Source organism: Papaver somniferum, chromosome 5 (genome assembly GCF_003573695.1).
Source record: "Papaver somniferum cultivar HN1 chromosome 5, ASM357369v1, whole genome shotgun sequence".
Classification (NCBI taxonomy): Eukaryota; Viridiplantae; Streptophyta; class Magnoliopsida; order Ranunculales; family Papaveraceae; genus Papaver; species Papaver somniferum.
Genome location: NC_039362.1, coordinates 61,202,123 through 61,214,418, shown reverse-complemented (window position 1 = coordinate 61,214,418; position 12,296 = coordinate 61,202,123). Strand labels below are relative to the sequence as shown.

Sequence of the window (12,296 nt, the reverse complement as noted above, 5' to 3'; positions counted from 1 at the left end):
AGAACTCAAAAATGATCTCTGTCCTAAACTTTTTCTCTCTCTTCTTTACTTGATTCTTATTCAGAAAAACCTCTCTCCTCTTTACAATTCGAACGACTATTTATAAGGAAATACATAGTGGATGACAGCTAATATGTCCCTTATTTTCGGGTATGGTTTGCGACATTCTTGCAACCTTACAGATGTTAATTTCGCAAACTCTCTAATTTTCGCAGGATTATCATATCTTTCTCGTGATCTTAGCCGACGTCATTTATTTTATCATTTCTGAAATTGTTCTGCGACGTTGTTATATTGTGTCACTGATAATTTCGCTGAAACATTGTCATTGCGAGATTCTGATCCTACATGGACTATTACTTCTGCAACATACATGGCCATGCATAAGAGAAAAATAAATAAATTAGTGAGACTTTTCGGCCCTAGAGTAATAGATGTGACAAACATCTTGGGAGGCCCAAGGAATTTGGTGTCGACATTTTTTAGTCCAAGGCTAAGGGCAATTTAAATGGTCCAAAAATGAAATCAGCGGCACAGCATAACACGTTTGTCACACCACTAAACAACTTGACAACAAGCTAAATAGCCAAAATGTTAACCGCAGAACGAAATACTACTTGAAGGGAGGTAGTTTGTAGCCATGCAATTCGAAGAGTCAATCTAGACATGAAATTGCAAAAGGAAATACAAGCTGCAGGATTGAGAGGACGATGATATAGTGCAACACCGCAAAAGGAAATCGACCCTTGATCACTAATGAAACTTTTGAAATTTTCTATACGCTCAACTAGGAGATTTGTGGGTTACAATAAAAAGAAACAAAAATCCAAATGTTATGGTTTGAACTTTAAATACTGAAAAGTACAAGCACTTCTAACCAACTAGATTTTTTTTTGAAAATAAAATTTATATTGAAAGGCATCCGTTAATGTGCGGCTTCAGGCTCTTCAGAGACCCATTTCATGAGGAATGGCTCTTCCAACAAAATTGTCTACTATGACCCTGACGTGCAATCATTCAACTTAAGTAGTTGAAAACCTTGACTTACAACCACACAAAATACTTAGCTAAAAGCGTTAATGGTTCATTAAATTAAAGAACATGAACCTTCTTCTATCTAACGTGCATTAGTACATGGTTTGGTAAAAGTATGTCTTGCCTAACTATCGGTCTATAATGATAGGATTGTTGAAGGCTTATAAACTTGCTTATAAATTCTTATGTCGATCAACTTGCGAAAGACATTGACTTTTTTGACTTTTTACTTGATCTAGATAATTTGTGGTGTTGGTAAAGATTAGGAAAAAAGAAAAGAGAAAAGGAACATAAACTCTTTTTGTCATAGTATATATTATCTTCTAATCTAATGGTACACTGGTATTTCCCAAACAAACAAACTACCTTTTCCTTGCTTTGGGAAAAAAAGTATGCCTGCTTTCTTTGTTATTTCATGACTCAAAAAAATCTCAACTCTACCACTTTTTTGAAGAAGTATTCACTTAACTAGGCCACTGGATGCAATTCCAGTTGAACAAACACCGGATTCATTGATTGGATATATTCTGCATATATTTAGAAGAAAACACCATAATTAATCAGCAGTTTCCTCTTGATTTATTTAGCGGTAATGATGGATTTTACTTTTCTCTATAACTGGCTAATAATTCTTTAGACCATTTTATTTTATTTTATTTTGCATGATGTTGATCCATGAAGAATTCTGGTAAGGTGAAGTGATTTTTGACCATTTGTACACTATAGCATTTGGAATGAAAGTGCATGCAAAGCAAAAGAAGTCAAAGAGGAGATAAGATAATGTTTAGTGGATTTTGACTTTAGAAATAAACAAACAAACAAACATCCAAATGAGAGAGAGACTAGTCTATGCTTTTCACTTGAGGATTTCCACTTGAAAGCTCCTCAATCTTGAGAGCAAGGGAGAGAAACACCAAAAAAGAAAAAAAGCTCCTCTCCTCTTCCGGGTGCATATCATACCGCTCCTTTAGGCTTTAGTAAAGCTTCATGAAAAGATGTCTAAAAATCTATAAACATGCAACTATGGAACACTAATAACAAGAGAATTAGTGCTAAAAACTGTCGTTAATCGTGATCCAAGCACTTTAGATTTTGATTGGCATAGTAGCTAACATGCCTTGAGCTAATTGGTATTAGCACTAAATTAAGATTGAAGTTTATGAAAGCAAATACATGAAGTAACTCAAATTGATTCCAGTATAAATGGAAAAGAGTACACTAAAGGAGATGAGGCAAAGGAAAAGAGAATGAAAAAGAAAGGCAAAAAGAAAAAGAAGAACTTTTGTGAACCACATGCCATGGGGACCCCATAAACAACTCAACTTACTATGGGGATGGGTATATAAATTTGGCCTCCCATTAATGATAATGCCATCAAAATATCTGAATGTTTCAATCCCATCTGAGTCACAAATGCAGTAATTCTGTAATGAATATCATTAAGGACTAAATACTGTTATCTATAAACCTCATCCATCACCATCAAAATAAAGAGATAATGTGGGCGCATTCATCACTAGCAAGTTTCTACCATTCGTTTGTCGTTTTTCCGACTACCTAAGATAAATGTATTTACCAAGTCTCCAATAGTCGAGTTGGCCGTCGGACACTCGGTAGGTACCTGGATTTATAGGCAGCAGACCTCTTTTTATTTTATTTTTTTACCATGCTTAATTTTACAGTGAAATCGACTTAAGTTACTTGGCCTTTGCTTGGAGAATTTTCATAATTTTTGAAAAAGACGAATAAGAAAACTTTATGGACTTCATGAAACAACAACTTTTGTTCACAGCTTTTTGCACCTTTTTCTTTTGTGCGGCCACTTGTGAAAAAGAAAAGAAAAGGATATTCTTGTGGATTTAATGGTAGAATTGAAGTTTATCTTCAACAAGAGAGGACCTACATGAGCTTGCCATTTTAAATTTTGCTCCATTTCAAGTATCTTTCCCATAGTAATGTCTCCTTAGGTTGTTCCAAAGAAAGCTGTAAAGAATGACTTCTACTACCCGGACCTAATCCAAACCAGGCAAAAGTTCTCTTGGATCTTCCCAACCTCTAGACAAGATTCATAATTTTGAGTACAAAAGATCTCTAAGATCTACATTCCGTTGTCATTTGTTTGTTATCCGTTGTTGTTGTGAATACAGGACATCTTAGTGGAATTTTGAGATGATATACTGCAAGTATGCAACATATGGCAGTTTCTGTCTTTGTGAAATGGTGGCCATGTCTGGATTATGTTTGTGAGTATCAAAACAAATGTAGAAACAGGTTCACCAAGGTATTGGTTTCTGTTGCCAAGGTAGGTTGAGAAGTAGAGAACACGATGAAAGCTTTCAGGCTTATACGTTCTGAACACACAGAACATGAAGAAGAAATTCCTGATTTAATTCACAAATTTTATTTTAGTACATCTGAGAAATTGGTAGAGCTAAGAATCTCTCCCTAATCCATATATTGATATGTACATGAACTCTACCTGAGCAAGCAAACCGTCTAATTTTAAGGTCAAAAAACGAAATAGGAATTCATCTAAATTAAGCTACTCTGTAGTAATAGTAATTTCACACCACGGAAACAAGATCTTCAACCTCGTTTTCTAGGATGTCGTGGAATGTAGCTGATGGATCGACGTATTCTACATGGAAACAACATGTGGTGAAAGCCACCTCAATGAACCCATTCCACTGCCATGAAACATTTCTAAAAAGTTTCCTGCAACGCCCATTATGAGATTTCCTGGAAGTTTAGTGACCGAGACAAGGCTGCAGGGTTTGCTTGCAATACCTGTGAGGATTCCGTTACGTGACTCTTTTCACTAGACTTCGACTGAAAGGCCTTAAAGAGACTTCCTCCACTGATCGAATCAGCTATGTCGTTTTTGATCCCTAGTGTGGCCCATATGGAACTCCTTGCAGCTTCACCAGGATCGTCAATCCTCAAAGTCTTAGGAATCCAAAGACTTCTCTCTGATGAATTACTTTGTGCTGGTTTATCTTCATTTACTGGAACATTTTGTTTAACTGTGTCACCTTCTCTTGTATGCTTTCCTAGTGTAGTACTAGATCCTGGTGGAGGTGGACCACCTGAAATAGGTGCAGAAGATGATGGAGCTAACCAAGGAAGGCTCCAATTTCCTGGAACTGCACAACCCCAATAAGGAGCTGCGGGATAAAAAGGTATGGGAAAGCTCGAAGCACAAAAACCGGGAGGAGGTACTGCTGAATTCCACTGAGCTGAGTTCCATGGATAGCCCCAAGGAGACCCTGGAAAGCATGCCATTTGTGGAGTGAAACCATGACAATTCGGCATCACTGGTTCGTGTAATCCAACTCTACTTCCTTGAGTAGAATTAGAAGCAGTTGAAGAAAATCTGCTCGAGTTCTCTTCATCCTTCGTTCCTCCACAAGAATCTGGAATTTTTTGATCTTCTGACCGGTGAAATCCATTCTTTAACATTGTTTGGTCTGCAAGGCTCAAACCCGAAGCCATAGACTCGCATAAGGGATTCTCTGATCCAAAGGTGAGAACCGTTCCATTGCGTTTAAAAGCTGGATGTTGAATCCCATCAGAAATATTAGTATTAGCTGTATGAATGGTCTCAGAAACGGACAATTGTCTGTAATGGGAAGCTGAATTCTTGTTCTTTCTACGTCCAGCACCAACTGGAACATTTCTCATGGTTCCACCAGCTGTCCAATATCTTTGGCAGTTCTTGCAGAAGTGTCGTGGTTGGTTAACATTGTAATTGTTGTAGTAACAAAACTTTGTGTCCATGCTATTACAGCGAGGACATGGAAGAATTTTGTCAGGCTTCTTTAGAGTCTTATCTTGTGAGGCACTAGTTTCGCTATTTTCTTCTTCCGCATTCTGTAGTGCAGTTTCTTTGTCAGATGATGGTGTTTTAGGGTTGTCATTCATTCCAGAGGACGTACTCGGAATTTTTAGCTCTTCAAGAGCCATAGCTGATGTTCCATCTTTCTCGTTAGCTTTGGAAGGTTCTCTTGCTTCTGAATTCTGAAAATTATAAACAAAAATTATGGTTAGTGGCAAATAAAAAGAAAGTTTTATTCAACGATGTATGGATAGTTCTATCAAATCAAGGAAAATTTCATGTTCAATTCTCCGTAGTTAGACGTAACAAGATCTTTAAACTTCAATATCTTAGTAGGCACAGAATCAATCAAAGGGACTACTAGTAAACACCAAGTTACTTCCCAAATACATAAACAGGACTTGAGAAATTCAAGTCAAGGAACATACTCATTCTCACTCAATTATAGTCAATTGAAATTCAATAAAATACTAAAATTAATTACTTTGAAGCTCTCAACTGAATAGCAAATCAGGAAAGGAAGAATTGTAGGTTAATATGATGATATGAACAAAGTTCAGTCCCTAGAGATCTATAGGAACAGAACACATGGGAGATTTTTGTATAACAAAACTGAGCCACTAAAAACATGAAACAAAACTGAACCACTAAAAAAGATCTCACAACCCTCAACCACTAAAAACATCTTTTTAAGGTAGTGGACCTCAAAAACTCTGAACTCTAAAAATGAAAATTCTACTGAAATTGAAACAAAAATCTTTAAATTACAAAAGAGGAAAGATTTTAGACAGAAGTTGAAGTACAACCAAACTAAAATTGATACTAAAACAAGGACACTATCATCAATCCCCAAAATAGAGAAGTTCCTTCAAAAAAGGGAAACAAACCTAACAAACCATACATACAACTGAAACACTAAAATAGAAAGAACAAAATCAATCATAGTAGAAGAACATACAAAATTAAACATCAAAAGTAATATCAACCCATTATTCATTTCAGGTCAATGAATTCTGGGTTGTCAATAGATTTTCAAAATCTAAACTCAAAATTCTCATTAACTATAGATTTTGGCTAGATTTTTATACCTTAGCTTGTAGAACTGCTCGACTTGTTTCATTATTATCCCTGAAATTCTCCGGTGAATTTTGATTAGAGAAGTCATGATTTCCTCCTCTATCTATGGATATGACTGAATTCTCGCTGCTACATAAAGGTAAAGGAAGAATTGTCTTCCCAAATAGCTTGATAGCCGGATCTTTATGGGCTTCTGACATTTCTTTCTGTATTCTTTCTCTGTTTCTCGCTAGATTTTCTTTCCTTTCTCTCTCTCTCTAAAAATAGTGAGTTTGAGTTCGATAATCTCGAGCTTTACTAGGATTTTGTTGTTTCAGTTTGGGATTTGATAAAGTGATTTTGGAGTAGTCTGTCTGTTTATTTTTCTTTGCGCTGCGTTGAGATAATTTTGAGGTGAGTTTGGAAATGATTTTTACTTGTGTGTTTAATGAGCTTTGTTGGACGCCACGTCATATGGAAGAAAATTTGTGAGCCACAAGTTCTTGTGGCTTTGCAGATCTTAAATGACTCGCATCACAAAAAGAAAGCTGGATGGACTCCCACGTCCAAGTCAGCAATATCCCCACTCCTTTTCAATTCCTCGCCGATTTTTCTTCTACATTGGATGATATTCTGATAACGTCGTATCTTTTGTCGACGCGAGAGGTGTCTAAAAACTACACCAAAGCTGCTTTTGTCGACGCGAGAAGTGTCTTACCAAAGCTGCAAAGTAGAGCAGGATTAGTAACACGGCTTCCCATAAAATACCAAATCAAACAGCTCAATCTCTTGGTTGTTTTGTTACTAATTGAGATGGCCTTAAATTCAGCGTCAAAGTCCGATGTCTGCTAAAAGCATGAGCTAGACAAGTTGAATGTAGTTTAAGTGGTATTGCATGCACAAGATCCAAGGGTAAAGTCCTATAAATTTCATATTTACACCTTATTTGTTTACAACTGACTCGTCTAGATCTGACAGAAATCATCTGGCTGAATCAAATCTGACTCAATATGTTTATTTTCCAGGTCAGAGCTGTGTTAGGCTTATAAAGATCTCATCTTTTGGGTATGTTAGAAAAAAATATTTTTCGGTCTTCTTTTTCGTCCCTCAATCTCTACAATCTAGGATAGTGTTACAATTAACTTCGAGCCATGTTCAATAGACATCACTAATATTATAAAAGCCTTTATATCATCTCTATTTTTATTAAAATTTTATTATATGAACAAAAAGCTACTTGAGAATGTCGTTGATGAAATAAAAATTGAAACATCTAAAAATTCTACATTATTCAATAAATTTATCGGCGTTATTAGTATGAAATTTTTTATTGTCACTATCACTACCAGTTGAAACATCTAAGATCTTTGTAATCAATAGGCTGGTTAATACTTTAATCCTAGAAGGTATGGTCGTCGCGGTAAAATGTACACAATTCAAAAATTTCAGGATTTCTTCTGACAATAGTTTTGCACGCTTTTTTCACCAACCAAATTAACTTCGACTCCAGAATTTTTTTTAGAATATGAAAGGTGAGTCTTTTCTATTCGAGAACTGGGGTTAACCACTAAAACCGAACTTCACTGCAACCTCCTGAGTGATGCGCAAGAATGAATTTCTCGAAGGGATTCAAAGCACCCCAATCTCTTGGTTGGCACTGGCAAAGTCTTGCAGCGACACCGTCTTCTCTCGTAGTTGGCACTAGCCACCGACTTTTCATCACCCCTCATCGTTGGCACCATCCATCTGTTATTTTATTCTTTCTTGTTACTGGCGCTAGCCAGTGACCATTTCGCGTAGTCAGTAGCGGTAGCCACTGGCACCACTTTTCTTTTTGCTGGTGATGGCCACTTCTGTAATACCTTTATTTTTCGCATGACGCATGCTCAAAAATACGTCATTGAACGATGTGAAGCTTCACTTCAGGCATGTGTTAATACTCTATGATGCTCAAGGGCATGCTGGCCAAGAACGGAAATTGCACCCCTATGGTGCATTACGCAAGTATGATCCTGGCCAAGAGCTAAAAGGAATCATTATGTTGCATTCCAAAAGTTGTTCATTGGCCGAGAACTGAAAATGCATTACTATGATACATCTTTTCGTAAATTGTTATCGGGGAAGCAGGTGAACTTGTTATATGGTACTCTACTCCCCCAAAATTATTGCTACAAATATCAACAAGACATATTTAGATAAGGGATGTTGGTTGAATTGGATGGTAAAGCATCTATGATCTGAAAGTATCGCCATGTAGCGTTTCCTTACTCGAGAGAACTTCATGATGCGTAAGTATCATCGTTGTTGTGTTGCTAAACCAAGAATGCATCAGAATTATACAAAATGAAGGAAAGGTGAAAGTTACAATAATTTGCATGGGTCGAGCTAGATAACGCATACTTACGACCTAAGTTCCACAAATGATACACACGATTATGCATCACTTTCAAAATACCTTTTTCATATGCGTACAAAGCTTTGCTTGGACTTGGACTTTGCATCGATGATGTTTTTGCCTTATTATGCTCGAGCTACGTGTTCTATTAGATATGACCTTTCAGATGAACTATGGTCTTTGATTGATCCCTTCATGGTACGGGTTGGGCACGTTGGAAGCCTTAATGTAACGTATATTTTTCCTAGCATTTTGTCGTTCATATCATATAATTTGGAGGTGATTGTGACATTTTAATAACTCACATCATCTGGCTTGGCAATGTGAGGTAAGAGATGATTGTTTACATACTTGAAGAGGTAGTTGTAGCATATTCTTTGGATGCTCATACTTCATATCAAGGTACCCAATATAGGCATGTGCCAACTACGAATTTGGCATGGCAAGGAAAAGGAAGCTAACCGGTATGCAAATTTGGGAAGCTCGCATTAATCTACTTGCATCACAAGGATGATACAAGGTAAGAATGGCATGAGCCTGACCGATGTAGCTTTGGCACAAAAAAACCATCACATACATCCATCTCAATGACGAAATGAAGTAAGGAAGATGGAAATGGCCCATGTACAAGTCCAAGACATGCCATATACTTGGATATGACTCGAAAGTTAAAAAATACATTAGTATTAGCACTTGTCCTTGCACTCTTCGCATAATAAGGATAAGTTCGAATAATATGAAACTACTTATGTATGCTTGGAAGTAAAAATCAACGTGCATTTACCTGGAAAGAAGTAAAGCTTTACGAATCGTTATATGCGTTATGAATGACGCATCAGAGAGTTTTGGCCCGTTGGGCTAGCGATGGGGGCAAAATTTTCCGGTTATTTACAACTTCGTTGCATATTCATGCCTGAGCATGCTTCATTACCTCGTATTGACGCCGTGGGCCACTATCTTGTCTCATTGAGGTCATGGAATGCTAATATTAATGTTAAATGACTTAAGGCATTCAATGCAAATGCCCAACGCAATTCATGATGCCACCGTCTAGCGTTATCTGATGCCAATGTATGACACTATTCACTAACAAAGGAATCATACGACAACATCGAGACAAGCAAGACCAATTGATGCCTACACCTGACACCATCAATTGGAGTTTCAATTGAGCTCGGTGCTCATCTAAACTTATCAAAAGAGATTTATATTTAGTCAAGTATGTATTCTGCTTGACTCATTAAACTTCTCAAGTATACTAGATTCGTCAACCTAGTCGACAGTCATGTCATGAACTAAGTTTTGGCTTAACTATGTACTTCGCCAATGAAGTACTCATTTGACTAGGTAAGTTTGATGGTAGCTTTGCTGTACAATTCATTTTTCTACGAGAAATCAACTAAGTCATATGGGAGGATATTATTTGGGGCTTTGTTTCGGCGGTTTACAACACGTGCGGTATAACAGTGCACTCACCGTAAGTAATGCGAACATTGCGAGATCGAGGGAAGTACATGAGAAAGTCTCGGTCTTCATACGATTGTGGGCGGAACTTTCCATATTTTCCACTCTTGCTCTCTTTCTTTTTCTCAGCTACTTGGATATGAGACCACTGTAGTTACAACTATATAAATAATATTAGGCTACTCGGATAATTAATAAGGGTCGGAGTAGTAGTCTTACACAGTAGTGACGCACAAATTTTGACAACAAGAAAATATTAGACCTCAACCACATAACATCAATCTGATCTCATTTTTTCTCTACTTCGCTCTGGAAAACCACCTCTTCTCTTCTTATTGGGACCGAAGCATTGCTCGAAGGGTCGTTTGCTTGATTCAGCAAGCGACGTTCAATTTTCATCTCTCGTATTTATTCTTGTCCAACTTACCCCTCACTTTTTCTAAATCGTTTTATCCTAAAACAGTAAGACATGCAAATAAAGAAAGAAAAATCAAGTTAAGATTGGTTATTACTTTTTTTTTTTTCTTTGTTATCATTATTATGTCGGGGTATCATGTAACTTTGGGATTGTAGAATCGTTCTTAGGCTAGGTACCATGAAATCCAGTTCAAGCTCCAAATTGCCTAAAAAAGCGGTCAAGAACCAATGAAACAAAAACTTCCGAATTCATCTACATCAATATAGAATGATCTAAGAAGTGCTATCTCAATGATAACCAATAATCGCTCAAGCGGTTTTTGTTAATTCTTTTTCTTTCTTTCTTTTCTCGATCATTTAAGTTTTGGTGTTGCTTCTTTTTTTTCTTTCTTTTTTCTTTTTGAGTTTCAAAATTTATGTCAGTGTACACAAAACAAACAAATGCTTAAAAAAGAAAGAAAGAAAACAAATTTATCATTACAAGATATGAGTATGGGAATCACTATAGGAGTATAACTTAAGTATATTGGAGCATCATAAAAATGTGGAGTAACATAAACAATTCCCGTACCTAATTTTTTGAGATTCTATCGACATGAAATTCATTTTGAAGTGTCTGATTTTGTAAAGGAAAAGAAAGGGTTTGATTCCCTGAGTTTTGTGGGAATCATCTTCCGGATCACAATAGCAGAGACCACATTCCCCATTTCTTTGCCGAGTATAACACAAGATTTCCGATTTAGTTTTCAAATCGTTGAAGAGGGATCCAATAAATCGTCAAAGTCCAAAAATACATGGTGTCAGTGGGACAGAATGACTTGAAAGTACTCAACCCTCACCCAAGCAAAATAACAGCATCACCAGACCAAACTTTCACCTCCATGTATTGTGAACCCTGGGACCCACATCCAAAAAGGTCAAGTGAAAAAAGTTCATCAAATAAAATCACAACCGTCCATCTATAATATTAAAGTTTATCTAGATCTTTTTAGAGGTAGATCTCATTTACTCGTGTGGACCAACAAATGCACAGCAGAGAAACAGAGAATCTAGTTTTAGTGGCTGCTGTTTTCCCCTGTACACGTGGCGGGGAGAGAGAATTTGGAAGATTTTTTAGTTTAGAAATGCTTAAAGGGACAGGTGTTGTAATGAAGATAAAAAGTTGTTTTCATTTTCTGCAATTTTTTCCCATATCTTTTTCTTTTTCCACGCAAGTCTATGCGGATATGAAAAAGGTTGTTGTGAATATCAAATCAATGACTACCACGTCGAGTGACCTAGTTTATTCCTACTTTTAGATTTTCTTTTTGCTTTTTTAGGTCTTTTTTTTTTAGTCATGTAATTCGTGCACTGACTTTCGTGCTCTGTTACTCGTGGTGTCCTTAGATACAGATACAGTCAGTGCTTGTATTTTCTCGTCACTTTGAGCAGATACACTTTTCTTTCGTATAAAAGTGTAGTTGTACGTCTACTCAGATACAGTCAGTGCTTGTATTTTCTCGTCACTTTGAGCAGTATGTAACTATGTATGGCCTAAATAAACCTTCCTAGATTGGGATATATCTAGGGGTGTCAACGGGTCCGGGTCCTTTCGGGTATCATTAGACTCGGACCCGGACCCTACTTATAAAGGTCGGATTCGAATCCTAACGGTTCCAGATCCGGTTCCTACATTTGTGGACCCAGAACCGGATTCGTTTAAATACCCGGATACTCGCCGGTCCGGGTATCCATTGAGTCTTAAGAAAACTATTAAAAAAACCTCAAAAACTTAATATTTGTCTCTTTTTGGCTTAGATTTAAATAATTTTTATAAAATTTATTATTATTTCTTATTTATGTACTAAATAAAGATTAAATGTAAGAAAAAAATTTAAAACGAGTAAAATATCAAAGCTAAAACTAGCAAAAACAGGAATAAAAGTATGAATAAACGGGTACCCGATACCGGCGGGTACCCCACAGGTATCACCCGTTTGGACCCGTTTAGATTCGGGTCCAATCGGGTAATTACCCGTCGGGTCCTAAGTTGCTAATGGGTCCAACTTTAGGACCCGGAACCGGACCCAAGTCTACCGGATCCGGTTCCGGGTA

General features: G+C 36.9%; 1 protein-coding gene across 2 annotated transcripts; it reads right to left on the bottom strand.

Annotated features, from left to right (window-relative positions):
* Positions 1-3,402: 3,402 nt before the first annotated feature.
* Positions 3,403-6,361, bottom strand: LOC113281686 (cyclic dof factor 1-like). 2 transcript variants are annotated; one of them, XM_026530481.1, is made up of 2 exons: positions 5,959-6,361; positions 3,403-5,052 (listed from the first exon to the last, which is right to left on the bottom strand). In XM_026530481.1, the coding sequence occupies exons 1-2, from the start codon at positions 6,145-6,147 to the stop codon at positions 3,763-3,765; spliced, it is 1,479 nt and encodes a 492-aa protein (XP_026386266.1). In that variant the 5' UTR covers positions 6,148-6,361; the 3' UTR covers positions 3,403-3,762. The 2 variants fall into 2 exon arrangements, with proteins under 2 accessions (XP_026386266.1, XP_026386267.1); XM_026530482.1 differs by lacking the exon at positions 5,959-6,361 and adding an exon at positions 5,355-5,499.
* Between the last annotated feature and the right edge of the window lie 5,935 nt (positions 6,362-12,296).